The following is a 24,516-nucleotide window of genomic DNA, read 5'->3' on the forward strand; positions in this document are numbered from 1 at the left end:
ACTGAAGCATATTGTACAAGATACACATTCCGCTCTTTAACCAAGCTTGGGAAAAACAGAGGCAAAACTGTTTTTTAATCGTGTTCTCAGACCATCGTGTAACGCCTGTAATAGTAAGATTCAGCTTTAAAAACAACTGTTGATTGCAGCATGCCACGACCCCCAGCGTCCTGTATTGCTCCACTGACTAATCACATCACCATATACTCTTAATCTATATCTGTCTCATAGAAACTGTCGTGGTTCCGCATAAGTTCCTGTTAAGGCCTCCGTCTCATTTACTTTATCTGGAACGTGGCTCGTTTGGGCTTTTCTTAAATGGGACGCACACTTTTGACTCCCCTTTCTCTCTTTTATAAGGGGAACTTATGTGAAATACGGTCTCCTGCAACAGCTAGCTCGCTGATTTTCTCGAAACGATTATGTAGAACACAGGTTACAGTTACTTCATGGCGCGTACCAGATAGAACTAGGATCCGTAGTCCGAGCTTCTGTCATAATAAAAAGCGTCATAATCTACCGCAGCGGACACATCCTGACTGGTGGAAACGCGGGAAGCGGATTTGGTGGTTCGGATACAGCGAAGAGGGTCGAGTAAACGGGACGGTGACGTCAAGCACACAGCGTACGCAGCAGGTGCTCGACAACAACATGACGGCGCGCTCTGAAGTGGAGCCTTTTGCTTCGACGTGAACTCGTCGATGCTATTGCGTTTTTCGGCCCGTTAACTGGCTATAAACTGGGTACGGCACTTCCGCGTCGTCTTGTCTTTCCCGCAACAAATTGGATGGATGATAAATTTGGTCTATTTTTTATTTCTTTGCACAATTCGGTAGCTCCTAGGCCTTACGAGTACCGGTTTGTTGCAGAAATGGTTCTCTTCATTCATTGAATAGTGTAACATAAGCCATAATGTCATGCAAAATGCTTGCGTTTACTTCACGCAAACATGAATTTCCTATTCTAGAACTGCCTGTTATGTGTAGAAGCGTCCTGCAACATGGCCATATTTAACGCATTGGCAGCGTGAAGCCTCTCATGTGCACGGAGGGTCAGTCGCCAGCGACGCGCAACTACACCGCCGCGTTTTACATGCCAGGGGTGGTATTTCGGCGTTTCTTACGGTCTTCGAAAACCGCAGTGATGTGGCTCTGCATTGAGCTCGCGGGTTAGCTTGCAAGTTAGTTTTAAGGCGTCAATCAGCATGCGTGCGCTTCGTACCATGGCGAATCTATGAAAACATGGTCTGCGAAGTTTCCCAACGCATGTGTCAAGGGAACCACAGTACGAAGATTTTGACGCTATTTATTATGACACAAACTCAGAATACGGCCCCAGGTCACTGCTCACGAGATAAAAATGCGGCGAGCGCCGTTATGGGAGACTTCTTCCTTCCGCCGTTGAGCACGTGACTAGAAGGCGCGTGATAACTGGATTGAATTTGCAAAACATTTATTTCGTCAGAAAGCAATATACAGATGATCCGTGCTAGGTAGCTATCAGTCCGCGGCTGACTGCGACCTGAGTAGCCCGTTCAATGGCCCGGGTTTGAACGCTCATGTCTGAGCTCACCAATAAGGCCTCCCATTGCTCGAGACCAGGAAGTTGTATTAGAGATTCCGGTGGCGGCTCCTCTTTACAGCCCCACAATATTTGACCGAAAGTGGCTTTTTCGCCACATAGTGTACATTCCGGGACGTAATCACTAGGATAGAATTTTGATAGTGAGTAAGGAGCCATTAAGGATGGCGTCTGCAGTCGCCTCCAGGTGGTCTCCTGCTCCTTATCTAAGATTTTGTCTGGAGGAGGGAAGATCCTCCTTACTTGTTTAAGCCGACTAGTAATGTCATGATATGATGCTAGGCCGTCCTTTGAGAAACTCTGAGTAACTACCGCGCCATCTGCTCGGCCGACGAATAATTGAGGTTTGATGTGTGCCGCTTCGTTACCAGGATATCCCGCGTGAGCCGGGACCGATATCAACTCAGTAATTCTGTCTAAGATTTTTGTTTGAGCCAATATGTTCAGTGCTGCCTGAGAAATCGTGCCCCTCGCATACGCGTGGTAACTGGAAGCCAATGGGCTGAAAGATCCCGCCGAAACTGGAAGCCGCTCACTCCGCGTGAGACGACGGCGATGGCCCTGCGTACGTTTGCTCTTTTTCTTGCACTTAAATTCTCAAAAAATTCTCAGAAAGTGCTGTGCCCTTGGCGTACCAGCAAACGGATGCCTTCAACATGGCGTTCATCGCTGCTCTGCGGATACATACCCCAGCGCCGTCGGCCGCAAGCCTCGGTTCGACAGCCGCTTTCATCATGGCTCCGCCGGCTTCCCCGCTGACCGTTGGCCATCTTGATACTCCTCTTTGGGCCGGAGGTCCTCCAGAGAACTAATCGCCACTCGTGCGCTTCCTTTTCGTGCGGCGCGGCCTCTGCTTCCTTGACACGCACTGCTGTGCCATTTGTCGACACACACACACACACACACACACACACACACACACACACACACACACACACACACACACACACACACACACACACACACACACACACACACACACACACACACACACACACACACACACACACACACACACACACACACACACACACACACACACACACACACACACACACACACACACACACACACACACACACACACACACACACACACACACACACACACACATTGCTTGCCGGTGTTTCGTGCCCAATTGGCCAATTGCGGCTAAGAATTGCTTGAAATGACGGCATTCGCGTAGAGCATCCGCCTCGCATTCGGGGGGTCCTGGGCTCGATCTCCTGTGCCGCCGGTTACATACCGGTTTTCGAATGGACACAAGATTTACTACAAATTTATTCAAGCCTGGTGCGTTGCTCTTCTGGGCTAAAATGGTTGCAAAAGGGCCTTTGGTCACCTCGCCCCTCCCTCGACGGAGAATCTATATGCGAGGGGCCGAAATCAACCCTCTGCTTTAAAGCCCATTCTATCCATGTTTTATGACTGCTTCTGATGCTGCTGTGTGCCAGCGGCTGAACGTTTGACGAGAGTTGTGCGTTCTGTCGAAAAAACTGCAAGCGACGGCGTGAGCGTCTCGTGAGAGGGGGAAGCGTCGTCGCGAAGACACCGTGGCACTTAGGGGAGCTGGACCCTGAGGCTGCGGTCAACACCTTCTCTGCTGGTGCGTAAGAGCTGCTTTGTCCTCACGGAGGAATATTATTATTATTATTTGTAGTGCTAAATATTCCACACGGCATAAAAGGCCTTAGCAGTAGGGCTTCGTGACCGTCGTCTACTGCGAGATGCAGTCGTGCGCACATGAGCTGTAAAATGATTGGTGCAGTAGTTGAGACCAGTGGCGATTTCGACCTCTCCCTTGTCCGACACAAAGGTACAAAGCAAACAACTGGTGCTCACGCTGGAAAAGAGGTCGTTCCTCTGGGGCGTGCGCGCGCCCAGTGACAGCGCATCGAGGCTTTGCTCGCGTTAGAACCGCGCTGGCCGAAGGGTGGCACCTTTAGTGGCCGGTCAGGTCGCTCGAGACTTGGCTTGGCCCGCGAGGGGCCGCAGCGGGCTTTATGGAGATTATCCCTAGCGTATACACCTCTGAAGGAAGTGCGGAGACAGACCGGGGACGCTTGCAGCGATCTTTACTAATGGGTGTACGCGATGGGTATGTGCCTAATCCTAATTTTAGTGGCGAGGAAACGCTCCACTTGATAATTTAAACAAGATTTCGGATGTTGCAAATCACTTTGGCTTCTTTACGGTATGATCTTTGCGCCAGTTTTGCGAAGCGCCTTGGAGTGAATGGATTTTTGCGCTGTTTTTGTTTTCTTGTTTAGAATGTGGAGTTTACTATTTTTAAGTTTTGATGATGGCCCCAGCAAGCTGTGCCTGAACATGCCGCTTAACGTTCTATGGCTTTATTTGGCTAGTAGAGAAAAAAGTGGTAGAGGAAAGGCAGGGAAGTTAACCAGAATTGTGTTCCGGTTTCAAAGCACTCCTAGAAATGGAGACTAGTGAGCATGCTGCTATTATTGTATGTACTTGAGCCTTGTAAACAATACCCGTTAGCATACTTACATTTCCGATACTTTACTTCCTTCGAACTGCCATGTTTCAAGAATGCCCACACATCGTCAGCTCCGTTGTCCTTTTCACGCACTGTTGAAAGCCATATTTCGCTCACAGTTCACAGTGAGAAATATTTCTGATGAATACATTCTCCCCGCTTTATCGCTGAAACTCTTACAGACACTTGTTCCACATGATACGAGAAGCAGCGGAGGCCACACGCTCCAAAGGAGAGCGAAGTCAGAACTGCACCATCCTGCAGCATCTTTACTACGAACAGAAAATGGACTTTAAGGAGATGTTCACTTTTCTGCACGACTTCGTAGTTGGCGGCACCGACACGGTAAATAATCTCTTCTTTTATAAGCATTCCCAGCGTTTTCACGAGTGCCGGACTATCCAGAGTTGAGCGTGGCAGGAACCGGCTAAACTATAAGCATGACTTTCTATTAACTCCTATTCTCGGCAAACTCGGGCTAACATTATACAAACTGAAGTAAATACGGAGCCGAACTTGGAGAAATACCTTAGCACAAGCCTAGACAAGAACAGGTAGCCGCTCTTGATAAAATCACTTTCAACTTTTTTGTCCAAATCAGACGGAACAGAAAACCTTTGCATACTGACAACTCCGAGTGGAATTACACAGTCAGCCATGGCCACATTTTTTTCTTAATATGTGTTTTATTACAGGGAAATAGCATCCTTGACAAAATTTGTTTAGTGACTTTCTTTACAGACTTGACAGACTAGTATAAAACCCAGTTCAAAAGAAGACATTCCAGGAAACAGGGGATTGTGCACTTCAGCAAGAGTGATTGCCATTCTGGTTTTAAATTAGTCTGAGCAGACATCTCTCGACGATTAACGATCACTCGGCTGAAATGGGATGGTACGGCATTTGTAGCTAGGCCCTACTTTGGGGCTCCTGAAGCTTTTGTGGCAGCCCTGACCATTGGAGGGGGAAGCACCTGATATATCTTACCTTCAGGTGATTGGCAACGCAGAGGATACATTACGGGCCACACGGTGTAGCTCAGAACCAAACGCGTAGGGCTCTAAACCTTTGAAAAAGGCTGTACTATGCCTGCATCCAGTACTTTGTCCTGCCATGGCACACGTACACGATCAGAGAAAGAATACCGCATGAACCTTTCTCGCACTGCCTATGCCCGAAGTGCGTAGTTGCTGCTAAAATGCTGGATACCTGTAAAGCTTACCTTTGTGCCCATCAGCACCCGACTGGCCAAGAATTACTTGCATATCGTCTCACACCCTGCCAACATCTGCTGGAGAAGAATACGGAGAAATGGTGTCCTCTTCGTCATGAAGTAAAAACACAGCTGTAGTTATATAATTGCATCCAGTGTTTTTGTAGAGGCCCTCATCTCTTGAATAAGGATCTTCTCCCGGTTGGCCAAAATACCGGTGCTCTCTTTGATACGCCTCTCTTGACAATGCCGGCTGTTAAATATCCTCGTCCTTGAATTCAGGTTTACTGCAGCGGATGGCCTCATGAGATTTTCAGAGGTGAAAATTCTCATCACCAACAGTGACAAAGGGAAGTGTCTAAGAAATGCTCGGAAGTAGTCCTGGTTCTGGTATAGACCAGGGGCCTGCTTGGAATTTCTTCCTTTTTCACAGATATTCAAGAGGCGAGCATCCTAACGGCAATAAAATGTCTAAATGTTTAAAAAATAAACCAGTATCCATCATCACACACGACACCGCGCGGCCAGTTGTAGAATGGGGTGCCGGAATTAGGAGGAGCTTCTGGATGAATGTATTCCTTGAATCACTCCAATACTGTTTGAGGAATTACGGCGGCTTTCTTACTCGGTAGCCATTTGTCTGCGATCAGCTGCTGTTGGGGAAGAAAGGCAGAAAAGTTAAATAATTAGCTGTAAGGTTTGACAGGTTTACGTCATAATACGGCCAGGTATAGATTTCGAGGTCCTATCCAAACTAGGCGACAATCCTTGACAAGGAACCTTGTGCCAGGTACATGGAAATGAAAACCAAGTGCGAAGAAAAAATCCAAAGCGCTGAACCTACAATAAACATGTATTTAATAACAAGTGTGAACAAGGAAATTAACTCTGTCAGCTTTTTCTCGAAGGGAGTAAGTGTAAGCACACAATGGAAGCACAATCTCAAACAGGCCGTAGGCGGGTATAGCAGCATTCTTTTAAACAATCCAAAACATGATAGTGGAAATGAGACATTCAAAACCGTTTTTTTTTTGTATTGATAAGGCTATTTCAGCAGCTTTTTCATTTCTTATGTACAGGCGCCGAGCTCGCAGCCCAACTGCGTACGTGCGTTTCAATCCCACGTCTCCGACACCTGTGCTGTGAGCGATGGTGCATTTAGACTTTAGGATGTTTACGTGAGACAATCCAGGCAGCCCCGCCCGTACTCGCGTGGCGGGCGCATTAGTTCTCCCTCCTCCTCTCCTTTGTCACCGTTGCAGCAGTTGTGTGCGTTTCGCGCGCTGGGCAACCGCAGCTTGCCTTTAAGCGGAGAATAAACTTGCGTACTGCGCGGACACCTCGTGCCGTGCTCCTTCCACTTCATGCGCCCTGTAGATTAAATGATGATAATATTAATCTCATAAGCTTATTGGGAATCGATGCCGCATTATTTGGATCTTCCTCATATCTTTGAACTGGTCAGTTGTTATACCAACCAGTGAACACAAGCGGTCAGAGGTTCTATAAACTTCAGATAAAAACTGTGCAGAGGGCAAGACACAAAAAGAGAACAAGCGCACAGCATGACCGCAACATGTTTATAGAATGTCATACCTATTAGACCTCCACCGGACTCTACTGGAGGACAGGGGTCTTGAGGGAAGAATAAACTCCAGCTCCTGCAACGCATTTAGTCTCCAGTGGCAAGAAGAACTCCTAGCATCCAAACACTCATTCCATTCACATTTTCGTTTGAACTAGCAGTGTCCAGTGTAATTTTCAAATCAATCTTTTATTTCAGCTTGTGGTTACAAACTGGGGATGGCGAGAAAAAAGCAGCAAATGAGACGCCCCTTGACGGGCCTCACAACCCCTACAAGTCAGCTGTAGGGACAAGGCGGAAACAACCCCCAAATAAAGCAAAGACTACAAAAGAATATTGGACAGGAACGACAGTAACCATCAAACAAATAACCATCAAATAAAACAAAGAATACATAAGAATATAGAACAGGAATGACAGTAACAAGCGTATATCTCAATTATCAACATTATTATTACAAGAAAATTTCAGTTTGAACAGAGCGATACATTGTAAGATGGAATAAAAACATCTGAAATCACTGAAGGATAGACTCACGAGTAAAGCTCTTTCGAATTGTGAATTTAGACATAGTGTTTAGTTGGTCACAGGATATGTTATTTTCCCCTCACTACACTTCAAGAATGCAATTTGATACCACGAGGTGAAGTTGTTGATATGATTCCTTTGCAAAAGTGGTCTGCCTTTTTACGTGGCACTAAAATTGGTTTTAACGCAATAGTGTGAAGGCTCCCGTACTAAGAAGATTATGCTTCGTCGGCTTCGTGAGCGAAAAATCGCTTGAGAAGAAACCAAGGTGGGCCACATAGGTCATGTGACCTTGTGGCGTCATCGCAACCTGTCCATCGGATTCTAAGCAAACTAACCACCGTGGCAAGTGGCAGATAAATTAATTATTGGCCGCCCGGGAACAGGAACCTGGGTAACACAAGCGCCACAGGTGGCAGCACCTACAGTCGCAGGGCAGTGGCGCATCGCATATATAGCATTAATCTTTTAACGCTATCGCGTCGTACCCTTAACGCGGAGCCTAAGAGTCCGCGGCATATTTTATTCTTGTGATTGTATTGAGAATTAATGTAATCGGTCATGGTGCAGCGTAACGCAGGGGGCTACAGTAATTTTAATGAAATAAATAAATCAATAGGCTCAAGTATAAACGTGCACAATCAAGTCATGGAAATGATCTTTTCCTTAAGCACAGCCGACTCAAAATGTAATCAAGCGTGCATGCTGGCCTGATGGCTGTGAAAAATTCTTGCCAGTACACTCGATTACTGTTCAACCGCAACTACACTCAAATTGGCTTAGCACAATAGGTGGTGCATCCTGAGTAATACAGTGATAGGGGGGGGGGGGGGGGGGGAGCCTCGTATTCCTCTGTGCACAGTGACAGCTTTGCTAATGCGCCATTATTATGCTGTCCGGTGTCAAGACTTTTCAGCACTTACTGTTCAGCTGTTCAGCTGCTGTACATCAACGGTGAAAAGCACTGTAAGAAAAGTATTAGAGGAGAATAAAAATAAGAGGAAGAATAAAACATAACGTATATATACAATATACTTGGAAGGTAATGCATTTCATGAAAATGTTTGAAAACTCTACGGAATGAACCCTATTCTTAAGCAGCAGTGCAGTTGGCCATGCTGCCTGGCCATTTGTGCTCTCTATTAAATGTGCCAACATTTCACTTGAAATTTGGCTGGTGCAGGCTACGCCTCAATTTGTAAAATATTTCTTAACCTTGTTGCGAGCTAACATTAAAACACCAGATTTTATCCGCCAGTTTGAGCATTTAAAATGACAGAAGCAGTACACACCGTAAAGAAACCGAGAAAGACCAACTGGCAGAGGTTAAGAAAAAAAGCCGTATGCTGCACCTGACATGAAGACATTCATCAACATAACACTGTGTAGAAAAGTGAAGAAACTGTAATATGTGAATATTAGAAGCGCGTGAAGGGTACCTTCACATACCGAACTGATTATGAGCAGTGTAGCCTTGATGATGATTCTAATACGATTAGTATTCCTGAAAACAAAATATAAATCAAAGATCAACATCATCATCATCATCAGCCTGGCTACGTCCACCAGTGCAAAAGCGTTTCCCATGCCTCTCCAATTAACACTGTCATGTGACAGCTGTGGCCACCTTATCCCCACAAACTTCTTAATATCATCCGCCCACCTAACTTTCTGCCGCCCCCTGCTACGCTTGCCTTCTCTTGGAATCCAGTCTTTTACCCTTAAGGAACATCGGCCATCTTGCGTTCACATTGGTTGTCCTTCGCTAGCCTATTTCTTCCTCTTGATTTTGATTAAGGAGTCATCAAGCCGTGTTTGATCCCTCCCCACTCTGCCCTCTTCCTGTCTCCTAACGTTGCACCAGTCATTTTTCTTTCAATAGCTCTCTGCGCTCTACTTAACATAAGCTGGACCTTTGTCGTTAGCCTGCACGTTTCTGCCCCGTAGGTGAGCGCTGGTAAGGTCGGCAAATCAAAGATACGTCCCAATAATCGAAAAGCCTTTGAATACTTAGGGACATATTCGATTCGTTTCTGATAATTTTGAACATCCACTCTTCGATTCCTTCGACGAATCAAATTAGCAGACGTATGATATGCTTTCGACAAGTTCGAATGCATCAGAACTTCTAGAAATATTAATTGAAATCAATACATTAAACTCAAAACAGAGTTACTGCAGTCACGGATATGATTTGAAATGGCCGGGAGGCTAAAAGCATGCCCACACATGGGGTGCTCACAGCAGTTAACATTTTGAACAACAACATTTTCTGTACTATTATTAGTGCAGAGTGTTCAATGAAAGTGCAGGTCAGTGGTTTCTGGCAGTTATTAAAAGGCTAAAGTGGAGCTGTAAGTATACACGACATAGACTGAAGAAATTATATTACTCAAAAATTGTCTACTCTGAATCAAAAGGTGACCAGAAATGAAAAATTTGTTTACAAACGTTGTATACTACAAGACAGGCCCTAAACTGGATATGTTTTCTCCAATTCAGAATACTGTAACCGCTATTCATGCATGATAAGATATTTCACGTCGCTGCAGTAGGTGAAAAAAAGCCCCACAAACACACCTTAATGTGAATGTCAGTTTCTCTCTGGTCCACGGACTGACCACCGTGGTTTCACGAGTGCCAGCCAAGAGGGTAACCACCTCTAGCAGTGGGTTAAAACTGCACAATGACAAAAGCAGAACAAAACACCTGGCTCTACTAGGAAAATTGGTTACTTTCATGAAACTCAGCACATTTTCATAACGCAAATCCCATGCATGCAGCATCATACCTCTATGCTGCTGGCATGAACGCCAACGCATTTAATGCGCGCAAAATACTATACATGCAACACGAGCTGTATGCTACAGCCAGGAACGAGGACGAGGAGGGCAAACTTACGCTTCTTAACCGCCCGCGCATATATCAGTCCACGTTTGTTACCGCTGGAGAGAGGCATTGCATCGCTAAACACATTACAGTGCAATGATGTCAGTGCTTTTTATTAGAAATAGAGTGGGTGCTTGTAAACACGTTTTGAATTCTACTTTTTCGCAGTGAAACAGAGTTGTCCTAAAGTGCCGTTATGTTTTTATGTCAGGCGAAAACGTACATCCTCTCTCGTGCACCGCTGTCACGAGAATCACTAAGTGCGCCCGCGGAAGAAGTTATGCTTCAACGCGAACACAGGAGAGAAAAGTGTAGGTTTGTACACTTTACCTCTCTATAGACATTCTGAAGTACTGGAAGAAGTCCGTGCCGACTTTAACCCTCGTGCCCTGAACTAACGTTCAATACTCTTGCAGTTGACACGCTGTTGCTGGGCGATTTCATCGGCAGCAACGAACCGTGCGACGAATGGGCAAATCACACTGCCTGTCTAGTACAAGTTGTCCCACAGAAACCTCTCTTCTGAGGTACACATTTGGTGGCAGACGAGAACCATTGTGATGAACAAAAACTTCAAAACCAACGCGAAGCAGGTTCAGGAACACACCGAAACCGCAGAGGATGCTTCTGGACAGGCGGCAGTGCCTTGCACGGCATTCAGAACGCTTGAATCGTCCGGCTCGGTCGCAAGCAGGACATTAATTGTGAAACATCTTTTTCGCCCCATTCCCACACGCGCAGGTGCACAGAGTCACAAGGACGCGAGCGGATTGCTTTAAAATCAATCGTGCGGCGTACAACAAGCCACGCACTCGAGGACTAGTGCTAGGTTTGCGGGCGGTAGTGCAGCGTAATGAGAATAAAGATTTTGAAGGCATTCCGAGGCAGAGAATTGGCGCAACGAAAGCGGTGTGCTGCTATGTGTATCCAGGCAACCTTCCTTAGTCCCGCTTGTTCGAATCGAAGAAAATTGTGAGGCGCTTAAGCTCCGCCTTAAGAGTAAAATGCGAATGCGTTCGATCGTGGTCGAGCAGCAGCTGATTAAGATAGCACATCAGCATTCAGGGAAGGCACAGACTCAGAAGAGACGCCCGCCATCTGCCGGGCCAGCGCCGTGCATGGCGAAGGGGGGCTTCAGTGGGTGCCTACAGGATGTCGCTACGACTGCACGCCAAGCTCGGAGGAATTGTACTGGGACGCATGGTATTCGCTTAATTCCGACATTTGTAACTTACATCCTCATAATTACTCATGTACGCCTCAGTAGAGATCTCTAAGCTACATCTCTAAGAAACCCGTGCATTCACTAGAAGCATGTTCCAACGTCGAGCCGTCGTGGCGCAGTAGGGTGGGACGTCAGTGTCCTTCTTAATTGTTCTTTGCAATATATAGAACAACACAGCACCAATGCACAGAATAAAGCATGGGTCAATTGTCTCTGGTGCACTGCACAGGCGGCAAATCACCGCCGTCCATGGCGCAAGAATCTCCTTAGCATGAAGCCATGCCTTCACAGGCAGAGTAGACGAGTGCAGTTTAAAGAAAAATATTTTTGCAGCTGAAGAAATGCACATTCGCCCAACACGTTGTAAAACACTGGTGTCAAGACGCTCCAGAAAAGATTGCCGATACATCGGTACAGGGAACAAATACCCTGTAAGTGCCTGAGTCATCTGCCTTCTGTAGAGGCTATACAGGTAGTCTAAAGTAAAGCGCATCACACCCTACAGTATCCAATTTTTGCCTGTGAGAAAAACTGTGTTGCGCCCCATTATCTATTTATGTTGCTGAGAATATTTAGTCTCTGGAAGAGCCGCATGATGGACCGCCATGCCGAATCACCGCGGTCATCGAAATCTTTGTTTCGTGAACAATACGCTTTGGTGTGGTGAGTATATGCTGCCCTTAAAGAGCCGCCCAGCTATCTCCCCTATTTGGATGCATGTGTGTGCCTCCCAGACTTGTGTTTTGGAAGGAGGGGCCATGCAGGGGTCCGGTGGCCTGGTGTTTTGTGGTGAAAGAATGCTTAGACTTTTCCTTTTGGCGCTATTTCTATGCAATATAGAAAAAAAGAGCCGTCTTGGTGCCGTGGAAGCGCCCCCGTCTCGAACGCCGTAGGCCCTCCTTCGATTCGTGGCTTAGACGCCGGTTTTTTAAATTAATTTAGTGTGCGTGCTTTCAGATTTTTAAGCAGCCCTCGAATATTTCGGCGCATAGGCAGCCGAGAGCTGTGCCAGGCACGGCGAAATAAGCTTTACATGGCGTAGTGAAGCTTTCGCTTCAGAGCTACGCAAAGAATTCCTGGCTAACAGAGCAGTCCCGTTTGAAATGAGAAAAAAAAAGAGTGTCAGAAAATGAGTAGGGGAAATCTATGTAACGTGAAGCTGGAAAGTTGATTCTTGAAGAGCCGCATAGGGGATTATTAAGTAGTAAGCCTGCACTTTGGAAACACGTTTCTGTTATGCTCCAAAATATTCCATAAAAGGCAGTTAATGTAAGATCTTGTTTAACGACTCGAAAGTCAGGCATTATTTTTTAATGCGTTTAAGCATATTGTTAGTTGAATCCATCCATGTGATTGATAAGGTGATTGATAAGTGCGGGCAGCCTGACATGTTTCTTGGCCTCTTAAAAGCCTTCGACTGTGCGTGCCATCCCAAAATACTTTTTAAAATTCAAGACATTCGTCCTACAAACCTAATCACTAACTAGATAGCAGCTGATCTTTTAGACCGACGAAAATCTGATTCCTTCCGAAGGTTTGGTTTGTGGGCTTTCAGCGTCCCAAAGTGACCCAGGCTATGAGGGACGCCATAGTGAAGGGCTCCGGAAATTTCGACCACCTGGTGTTCTTTAAAGGGACACTGAGGAGAAATTGAAGTTGCCTTGTATCGATAGAATAGCAGCTCCTGATCACAAAAACGCCACTCTTACTGAAAACAAAGCTCTTGTAATCTAGAAAATAGCAAGAACCAAAATACAGGTGCGCCGCCACAGGCCAATCTCGCAAGCACAAGCGTGATGACTTCTTAGGACAAGAGGCGCCACCTTGGAGGAATTTTCCTTACTTCATGGAAACCACGAATCTCTGAGGCTGGCAAAGGAAGGTTGCGCACCGCACCGCTAGCCGTCAGAAATCACGGAGTCTGCGTTTACGTCACGTATCACGTCACTCCGTTCTGTGACGTCATAAGAGTTCTCCGTGTCGTCATAAGAGTTCTCGAGTTTGAATCAGAGCGGCGGGAAAAACTTTCTCAACTTCGAATCCAAATTTCTTTGAAATAAATGCATCTTTCACGCCCGGACAAGCGGCAACAATGCCATGAAAGGCCGATCTATCAGATTTTGCTAACAAAAAGAAAATGATACAGTTCTCCTCAGTGTCCCTTTAACGTGCACTGACATCGCAGAGCACACGAGTCTCTAGCATTTCGCCTCTTTCGAAACGCGACCGCCGCGGCCGGCATCGAACCCGCGTCTTTCGGAGCAGCAGCCGAGCGCCACAAGCATTAAGCCAATGCGGCGGCCTCTTCCTGTCGAAGGCTACACTTCAGGAAATAGAGAAGTAGCATCAGGAGTTTCGCTTTCTTATTGTTCGTTCTCTTGCTTCGTAAATTTTGTATTTTTATAGGGCTATACGTCTTTCGCGGCTGCTGTTATCTTTGTTCCTTCAAGTTTGATATTTAGAATTCTACTAATTGCTAATACTAATATTGGCTTTTTATGTTACAGATTGCTGCCTAAATGATTATAAGGTTTTCCATATGCACATTGCCCTTTCTTATACCGGGAGCTTCACCTAAGGTGTTCCGCAATTTTTAAAAATAGTCTTTTTTGGCTACAAGAGCGCTTTTTTCGGCGCAGCATTGTCAGCGGTGTAGGGCATCAGAATACAGCTAGGACGTGCTAACTATTAGGCTCGTTAACTAATATTGAATAGCTGACTTTTAACGATTACTTTTAGCCTCCTTATCTAATGAAAGGTGTAAGTGTAATCCATCGTAAGTAATATTAAGATAAGTTTTTGTAATTTTGAAAACGCAGTTACGGTTATATCTGTGGCCCAACAAATATCGGACATTTCGGTAAGTTACGCGCACTGGAGGGGTTCCTTTGCCTTGTGAGCTTTTCGAAAGCGCATGTATGGCGCAATGTAGGCAATGTAGCAAAATTTGTTAGGCCAAAGCGCCCAGGGTAACTGCATTTTTTAACGTTTAAAATCTCATATGGGTATACATACAGGTATACGCGTCTCTCGATAAACAAGGAGGCTAACTGTAGTAGTTGAAAAGTCAGCTATTCAATACTGTAAGCAATGCGGGCGACTGTCGTATTGATCTGTAAATATTCATCATCATCGCGCATCTTCGTCTTCGGAGGAGTGGCCGCCATATTTGCGAGCGGCAATAAAATCTCGCTTCGTCCACAGTCTCAGAAATGGTGGAGGCTGCTCTCAATCCTGTGTCCTCTGCTCCGCAACACTGCAGCTACGTTCCGGTAGTCACCTGGTCGGGCCATCTCCCACGATGGAAACCGTCGACCAACATCGCAGCGACTCTTCCGCTGGCCTTGCCGGTGCCTAAGCAGCTGTGCTTCCCCTTCCTACTGATCCCTTCGCCCGCATACCTGACTCCAACGCACCCTCTGCCCCTCCGTCACCTGGACACCCGACATGGACCGTCACCACTCTTCAGCGCGAGCCTCCTACATTTTCGAGTTTCCGTGGTGATGACGTCGAGGATTGGCTCAACCAGTACAATCAAATAAGTGCCTACAATCGTTGAGACTCTGCCATGAATCTCATCCACGTCTCATTCTATTTCACCGCCGTGACCAAGACTTGGTTCATTAATCACAAGGATGTTATCCCGGATTGGACCCACTTTACTTCGCAGCTTCGGCAAATTTTTGGAACTGTTGGTGCAAGGCAAGCGCAGCCATCTACAAAAAAAAAGGTTAGATGCGCGTGTTCAGCTGCCCGGCGAATCCTACACGTCTTACATTGAAGATGTATTTGGCCGATGTCGACGTGTCAACAGTACAATGTCTGAGTACGATCGGGTCCGTCACGTTCTTAAAGGCATCGGATCATTTGCTTTTAACATGCTTGGTAGCCACAATCCTGCCTCAGTCAACGATATCCGCACCACATGTCACCGTCTTGACGACCTCCAATCACTCCGCTTGCAAGACACCTGGGACCCCCCGCCTTTCAATCGATGTGGACTTGCGCTTTCTCATTCGCTCCATCATCCGAGCGGAGCTGCACGGCTCCACCTTACCGCCGGTGGAATCTCATCAGCACCGGCCTCCGACCTCGTCATTGCGCGATCTCATCAAGTACGAGCTCGCTTCCGTCACTCGCCCCGCGGCACCCGAACCACCTGTACCCCTTTGTGTGCCCACATATGCCCAGGTTGCTGCACTTCCAGCTCCTCCCGCATATCCTTCACATTCGCCGCCCGTCGAGCAGTCTGTCGCCTCCGTATCCCAGCGACCCGAAATGTATCCAGTGCTTTGGCGGCCGCCTCGGCCTCGTCATACCTGCTACTACTGTGGAATTCGTGGACATGTTGCCCGTGTTTGTCGTCGGCGTCAGCGCGACGAGCGTAACCAGTTTTGGCGCTTCCGAAAAGAAGAAACCTGCTCACCGTATGGTTACGGCCTTACTTTTGCCGCTCATGCATGCTGCTCATCACGACGACACGTACTCATCGTATCCTTACCGGCCAACGTTTCTCCCCAACGATCCTCCCCGCTTCTCCTCCTCGCCGCCCTCTCTAGACAGCTCGCCAAACGTCCGGTCCTCGCGCCTCCGCTGCCCGTCGCCGTTCCGCCGCTCCTCATCGCCTATACATCCAGCCTCTCAGGCCCCTGTTCGCCATACGGAAAACTAGATTATGCAGTTTCTGGGGGTGAAGCTGGGCCACTCGCCCACTCTTTAATTCCTCTCCTGCTACCGTCGAACATGTTAAGCGTCGATGTTGGAGGCAGTTTTGTAGAAGCATTGATAAATACCGGCGCCGCTGTTTCTGTCATCAGTTCTGCTTTGTGTTCCCATCTTCGCAAAGTGCGCTCTCCTTACAGCGGTCATTCTATCCGTGCTGCTAATGGAGAATCAATGCATCATTTCGGTCTGTGTACAGCTAGTGTCACTATCAACGTCAACCTGGACCACATCGATTTCGCTGTACTTCCCTCCTGTGCTCACCCTCTTATCCTGGGCTGGGATTTCCTCCACTCCGCGCAAGCTGTTACATGTTGCCCTCCTACTCTGCAAGTTTCTGAATCCGACCCTTCTGACGCCCCTGCAGTGCCTCCTCATCACTTGAAAAATACCGCAGACCATGTACTTTATCCTGGCTTCAAAGATCTCCTCCCCGTTGCTTCTGCTTACGTAAATGCTGGGGACGTTTTCTCCACACCCAATTCCCGTATTCTCTCCAGGGGCATTCTTTTCGTCGCATCCCACTTCGCTTCGTCATAGGGACTGCCCTTCTGACTGTGTTCAATACTACGTCGGAGCCCATTCTTCTGCGCGGAGGCACCAAAGTTGTTTCTGTGTCTACCGCCCAACCTGTCACCGTTCTTTCCTCGCCCCTAACAAGCTTTGCTATTTCGTCCCACGCTGCTTCTCCTGCAGGTGTTTTCGCTACTATGAGCACCGATCGCACGCCTGCTGAAAAAGCAGAATTGCTTGCCCTCGTGAACAAGCATGCCGCTTCTTTTGATACCCAGTCAAATGTTTTGTGCCAAACCTCGGCGGCTGCGCATCGCATCCGCACTGCCTGTTCGCGCTTCATTCGCCGCCGCCCTTATGGCGTGTCTTCTAGTGAGCGCTAAATTATTCAAGATAATGTAACCGACATGCTAAAGCGCCACATCATACGCCCGTCTTCAAGTCCTTGGTCCTCACGAGCTGTGCTGGTACAAAAGAAGGATGGCTCAATACGCTTTTGTGTCGACTATCGCGCCCTCAATAAAATCCCTCGAAAGGATGTTTATCGACTTCTTCGGATTGACGACACCCTCGACTGTGTCTCCAAGGTGCTCAATTTTTCTCTAGTCTGGACCTAAGATCCGGCTACTGGCAAATCCCCATACATGAAGAGGACGAACAGAAAACAGCTTTCGCCGCACCAGATGACTTATATGAATTTAACGTTATGCCGTTCTGCTTGAGCAATGCTCCGGCCACACTCGAACGCATGATTGACACCGTACTCCGCGGGCTAAAATGAAAAACTTGTCTCTGCTACCTGGACGACATCGTAATTTTCTCCTCGACTTTTTGTGAGCACCTCGCTCGCCACAATGAAGTTCTAAGTGTTCTTTCCGTGGGCGGACTTCAGTTAAACAGAAATAAATGTTGCTTTTCTTCCACTTCTATCAATGTTCTCAGACACGACGTTAGTCGGAGGGGCATAAGACCTGATCCTGACAAAGTGTCGTCAGTGCTGCATTTCCCCCGCCAAACGCGGATTAAAGACCTGCGAAGTTTTCTAGGACTGGCCTCATACTTTCGTCGCTTCATCCGAAGTTTCGCCTCCATCGCCGCACCTTTGCATAAGTTTCTTAGCGTCAGCACGCCCTTCGTTTGGTCTGAAGCCTGCGAGGCAGCCTTTACGACTCTAAACCAGGCTCTCACATCTTATCCGATACTGGCCCATTTTGATGACAACGCCTCGACGATTTTACATACTGACGCCAGTGGACATGGCATTGGTGCCGTTCTTTTGCAGCGCCACACTCTTCTACTGAGCGCGTGATTTCTTACGCAAGTCGTACCCTGACTGCAGCGGAGCAGAACTACACGATCACTGACGAAGAGTGTCTTGCCATTGTCTGGACCGTTCAGAAATTTCACCCCTATTTGTACAGCAGCCAGTTCACCATTGTCACTGACCATCGTACGCTGTGCTGGTTTACGTAACAGAATAACTTGTCCGGGCGCCTCGGCCGCTAGATTCTCCGCCTCCCGGAGTATGGTTTCACTGTCACCTACAAATCAGGAAAAAAACACAAAGACGCCGATGCGCTCTCTCGTTGCCCCCACGCCTCCGCATAACCCCTGTGCTCTCCTCCTGTTGCTTCATCGCTCCCAACTGCTAATTCAATTGTTACCCAAGCCTTGACAGCCGCAGCTATTGATCTGATGCCCGCTCCCGCTCTCGGCGATCTCGCCTCAGCATAGCGGGTCGACCCGTACTGGAGGACTCTCACCGATCACCTGAGTGGTGCTATGGGGCCTCCAACTGCCCGCCTCCGTTGCCAACTTAACTGTTTCAAGCTGGTTGACGGGACCCTTCTTTGGCACAATCATAGCCCCCAGGGTGACGCCTGGGTACCTGTCATTCCCCGTTCTCATCAGCGTGAAGTTTTGCAGGCGCTTCATGACGACCCCATGGCCGCCCACTTAGGATTCGAGAAAACGTATAACCGCACCCTGTGCCGTTTATTTTGGCCTGGCCTCTCAACCTCTGTCGCCAAATATATTGCATCTTGCATCCCTTGCCAACGCAGCAAATACTCCACGTCTCCTCCTGCGGGCCTTCTACAACTCCTTCCCTGTCCTTTCTCACCCTTCGAAGTCGTTGGGATTGGTTTCTACGGTCCGTTACCACTAACGCCATCGGGCAATTGGTCGATCGTCACAGCCATCGACCACTTAACCCAGTACGCTGAAACCGCCCCGTTCCGTCTGGCTCTGCCTCTGAGATTGCTTATTTATTCGTCAACGGCATACTTCTGCGCCATGAAGCCCCAGGTGTCCTTATCAGTTACTGCGGCAAATAATTCCTCTCCAGCATCCAGGCCGAAGTTCTTCAGGCTTCCCGAAGCATCCATAAAAAACTTCAGCCTACCACCCCCAGACCATTGGGCTCACCGAAGGGTTTCATCGCACCCCGTCAGATATGCTGTCCACGTATATCCCCCCGACCACACCAACTGGGACGCCGTGCTCCCATTTGGCGCCTTTGCCTGCAATACTGTATACTGTAGTGCAACGAACAACCAGATTCTCCCCGTTTCTTCTTGTGTATAGTCGCCCCCTACCGTCACTCTCGAAGCGTCTTTCTTCTCTCCCCCACAACCTCTTCCGGACTCTCCTATGACGAATTTACTTCCCGTCTGGCCGACTGTCGCACCATAGCCCGCCAGAACACTGACGCCTGCCCCGCCTCTAGGAAAAGCACCTATGACTTCAAACACCGTGCAGTGTGTTTCTTCCCTGGTGATGAAGAGCTGCTGTGGACTCCCGTGCTCACCCATGGCTTGTGCGAAAATATCTCAGCCATTTTATTGGTCCGCACGCTGTACTCGAACAAACGTCCCCCGTGAACTATCGCGTTCCCCCTGCCCATCCTGCCAATGACCGACATTGTCGCGGTGTAGCAATTGGTCATGTGTCGCGCTTACAGCCCTTCGCCAGTCGCCCCACTTCGCACTAACGTGCGCCCGGGCCTGTCGCTTTCGTCCGTATGGGGAGAAATTGTAAGCACAGTGCGCGACCCTCGTCTTGATCTGTGCGTCTTCGGAGGAGTGGCCGCCATACTTGCGAGTGGCAATAAAATCTCGCTTCGTCCACAGTTTCACAATACTATTAGCTGTATTCTGATGCGATATAGCGCCGGCAATTCTACGCCTAAAGAAGTGTTCTAACTCGAAAAGGCTAGTTTTTCAAATTGGAGCACATACTATACGGTAAACAGCCGGTATAAATTTCTGTGTTTACTCGCCCAATCCGGCAACAGCCTTGAATTTTAGGCTAGCAGCCTATTATACTATATCAAAAAAATTGGGTTATGAACGTCGAAAAAATCTTCATATTTTTAATAATTATGCATGTGGTACAAATATATAAAAGAAGGATGGACAGTTGGGCAAGTTGGTATCGGTTCATATATTGGAAGGTACAGCGCAAAGAGGGACCCACGACAGTGACGCAGGACGCGCAGCGCTATTCCGTGTTCTCTTTGTGTTTCGTCGTGCGTCTCTTTTTGCGCTGTACCTTCCAATATGAACAAATACGTAGTTATTGCATAAAATTGTATCGGGTAGTTTCCATTCAATCTTGCACTGTGCGCTCGTGTTGTCTTGTTTACGTATGACTGGCAATCAGAACCCACAATGCAAGAATTAATTATTTTAAGGATATAAGCTTCTGTTTTGGAAGCAGAAATCCGACAAGAAGGAGAAAATTACTCAGTCATCAAGGCAGCCTCCGTGAGAAGAGGTCTGCGCAGACTGCGCCGGGTTTGCTGACTTGAGGAAAGACGTGTTTTTCTTTTCGTGTGTTGCATGAAAAGCAGCGCATTTCACTCTCATAAGAGAAAACCATAAAGACCCGTAAATGGTCCCAGTTTTCATGCCGTGCATCATAAATTATTCCAGGGCTTTTGTTAGCATACAAACCTGCTTATCAAAATAAAATCGATAGCAACCAGCATTTATTATAAGTTCGACTGCGTTTTGCAGACGAAAAAAGAAACAACATTGGAGCTGGACTGTTTGTTTGCTTTATTTTTCAGACATCAGGAGCTGCCACTTTCAGCCTGTATTGTTTAGCAATGAACTCTGAGGCGCAAGAAAAAGCGCGGGAGGAAGCACTATCGGCGTCACGGAGAGAAATTGACGGCGCTGAGGTGGATCACCCTGACCACTTGCCCTACCTCAAGGCCTGCATCAAAGAATCACTCCGGTATGTCTTTGCCCATTGGGAAATTGAGATTCATTTTAGAATTGGGCAAAAGAATGTCACTGCAGCGCATGAGCAACGAAGAAACCATTATCCGTCCACCAACAAAGATCTCTCATGCAGCGTCAGGGGGTGTGTACATTGTGTTTTCTCCGTAATTAGGTTAGTCGGCATAAATATTCTGATAATACATTTCTCAAGTTCAGTGCAAGGAGCCCTAGTGAATTTCATTCATATCTACGCCGCAGCCTTTCGAGTTTGTTTTATTTTTTATGGTTCATAGAGGAATGCTGTTCTCTAATAATACAAAAAATAAGGAAGGGCTCGTTCATCAATTTCAAATTTATAGGTCATCTTGCATGCGATTGCGGCGTTTACGTCATATTCGATCTGGTTTGACAGAAAAGCAGCTTTATGAAAAGCCCAACAATGCATTGCAATGTGGCTGTTTGAATTCTTAGATAGTCATTTATTTGCATGAGGTTCGTCTGTTGCTTTCTGATTTACCCATGGAGAATCTTGACAACACAGTTTTAAAAATTTTAAATTCAAGGCTTCTAAGCATTAACACTGAATTTACATAGCCTACAATACAGGATGCCAATTGTCACTCAGACTAAAAAAGCATGAGGGATTTCGAAAAATCCATGGTGTTTATCAAATGCGAAAGAGTTACTGAAAGGTAATTAATTAAACATTACTCTTTGCCTCGTACCTAGTCATGGACGCATAAATGGTTTGAGTTTTTTGCGCGTGCCATAAGGTTTGTTGAGTGGAATATATACGAATCATGCGGCTTTCCAGAAACAAGTAATTCCAAGATTGGTCACCAGGAAGGTGTAACGCACATGGAGCAATCTCGTTTCTGATTAGACAAGCAGTGTACACAAAGGATACGCGCAAAGACTCAGCCAGGAAGACAAAACAGAAAACTAAACATTTCTACGGGGCAGAAACGGGGAGGCTAAAGAAAAGGGTTACACTTAAGTTAAGAACAACGCAGCGAGCCATGGAAAGAAAAATGATAGGTGTAACTTTAAGAAACCGGAAGCGGGTGGAGTGGGTGAGAGAAGAAATGCGGTTTAATGACAGCCTAGTCGAAATCAAGCGGAAGAAATGGGCTTGGGCAGGGAATGCAATACGAATACAAAATAGCCGCTGATCCATAAGGGTAACGGAGTGCATTGCAAGACAAGGGAAGCGCAGCAGGGGGCGGCAGACGGTTAGGTGGGCAGATGAGATTAGGAAGTTTGCAGGCATAGGGTTGATGCGGCTGGCGAAGGACAGGGTTAATTGGATAGATATGGGGGAGGCATTTGCCCTGCAGTGCGCACAGTCAGGCTGATGATGATGATGGTGGTGATGTGAATTTATTTAAAATTGTGCGAAGTTTTCTTTAACAAAATTATGAAATCTATGTAGTCCCTACGTTCTTCAGGGGCTTTAGGAGACTGTTAGAGGACAAAATGGAGAGAAGGGTTGAGATTGGGGGTGGAGAGCGGCATTGTGAAGTTTGTGGAAGAGGGGGAGAAAGGGTGCAAACGAATTCTACGCCTACGAGTTACGGTGTCGGTTTTCTGAGGAGTGTGCGTGGATGGCTGCTAGTGCCATTTTTTTTCCTCTTAGTTTCTGCTGGCTTCAGAGAGAATTTTCTGCGCAAAAACAGGCAGAATGTTGCCTACTCAAAGGTTGACATTGTTCGGAGTGCTTTGAATATGCCAAGACTTCAGTAGCAGTGTTTTTTAGTAACTAGTTTTTGTTGCGAGAATGATAAGTTTATTTTGTGGTTCGCGCTTTCAGAAAGCTCGGCTGTCGCGTTGCGTCCTCTTGCGATGTTGTGATCGTCGTTGTTGTGTTGTCTTATTCTTTTCTTTAGATTGTTTTGGTTAGTGGAGAGAATTTTTTATGCAGTGCCTTGGGCACATTATTTTGATGACCTGTCTTTGAATACCAGTAGGGAAAATGATAATATGTTGAATGACTAATGCACTACTGCGAGACCTTCCTTTTTGAACATAAAAACAGTTTAGCTGGCGCATCTGACATCAGGAAGGGCGACACTTTTATGTGGCGGGGGTGATTTCTGTTGGTTGATCATCAGAGAATGTTGTTTTGTTTTTGGAGGCGAATGGCTTTCCGAATATAGCTTAATGGTTAGCCGTTGTTCGTAAGCTCTTTGAATATCGTGTTTTTCTTTTGTTTTCTCTGTTTCTGTTCAGCAGTGTATTTTCACTCTGAATAATTGCCCAAACAACTGACCTTGTAGATTGTCGGATGGTTTGATGTTTAGTGCAGATATCGGCTTTCCTAGGGAGCGAGAACTTTTATACAGGCCTGTTGGTGCATTACTGGAATTGGTTTTAGTGCATAACGACAGTACAGGCGGCAGCGAACTTCACAGGAGAGTCAAGTTCGTTCCTTCCTGTGCTGTCTTGCTGCGCTAAAAGCCATTCCTCTGAGGGTAGGTTTGCGATAGATGGCAAGTTTGTAGAGAGCCTTGGTTTAGCGGGTTTCAAGAACATCAAACAGTAAGAGGGAGCTTCCTTTTCCCAATACAAGAGTGAACTGAATATGTCGTTTATGAAGTTTAACAGAGAGGAAATTTTAATTTTAGGATTCTCGATGACTCAAACTTAGTCGTCGATGAACATCACAAAAATTGTTGCCTGTGGATAAAAAGTGTTGAGACCCCATTCCTCGATGTTCACCATGGTTCAATTTGCCAAGGCAACAGAGGTGGCTTCCTTAAGTTTTCCTTTTCCAATGCTCTAGAACTCTCCTTTGAATGTGAAATACATTTTCGTTAAACACAGTCCCAGGAGGCGGCACGCTTCGTCTCTATACATCGAGTTCGTGCGCTTTGTATGTCGAGGCGTTGTAAGCTGCCTCGAGTAGTGGCCACTGCAAGCTTCACATGAACGTTTGGGAGAGAGACACCGTACGAAAGAAGGCAAAGCAATCAACAGCCCGGTAAACGCGCTATGAGTTACATAAATAATGTGAGCTTGAGAAGGAACTCGAACGATGGTCAAAAGGGGGGTAGAACTGGACGAAGAGGGATCTGAGGGTTGTGGACTTTCGCTAAGCCAAAAAGTGGTGAGGCCGATTTATCGGTGCATAACTTACATCAACACAAACACCAAGAAAGGATTCCTGTCTTCGTATGAGTGTGTATCTCTTTAGTCTTCATCAAGATTCGTGTTCTGAGCTTTCCCTCTCTCCCAATTAACCATACCTCTTGCTGGGCTAGTTGGTGTAACATTTTGTAACAAAAGTAAAAACAGCGCTAATTTTTAGACAAACCACAAAGAAAGACCAGGCAGGATGAGCGACCGTCCTGTCTGGTATTTCTGTGTGGTTTGTGTAAAAATTAGCGCTGTTTTTACTTTTGTTACCCAGTTAACCCACTTGGTCGACAGTGAGCCACTAAGTACTGTTCAGAAAAATTAGGTTTTTAAAGTTGTGCTGCGGAAATAAAGGTAAGATGCGTTCGCAGCAGTATTCGAGGTAACAGATTCTTG

At 46.8% G+C, this 24,516-nt stretch overlaps 1 protein-coding gene across 2 annotated transcripts in view; it reads left to right on the top strand.

Moving 5' to 3' along the window:
- LOC144103975 (putative cytochrome P450 301a1, mitochondrial) overlaps positions 1-24,516 on the top strand; it is a 140,776-nt gene that overhangs the window by 108,541 nt on the left and 7,719 nt on the right. For both annotated transcript variants that reach the window (XM_077636725.1, XM_077636726.1), the window contains exons 5-6: positions 4,264-4,426; positions 20,829-20,998. In XM_077636725.1, coding sequence (XP_077492851.1) covers positions 4,264-4,426; positions 20,829-20,998 — 333 coding nt within the window. The remainder of the gene's footprint in view (positions 1-4,263; positions 4,427-20,828; positions 20,999-24,516) is intronic.

This window comes from Amblyomma americanum, chromosome 9, assembly GCF_052857255.1.
Source record: "Amblyomma americanum isolate KBUSLIRL-KWMA chromosome 9, ASM5285725v1, whole genome shotgun sequence".
NCBI lineage: Eukaryota > Metazoa > Arthropoda > Arachnida > Ixodida > Ixodidae > Amblyomma > Amblyomma americanum.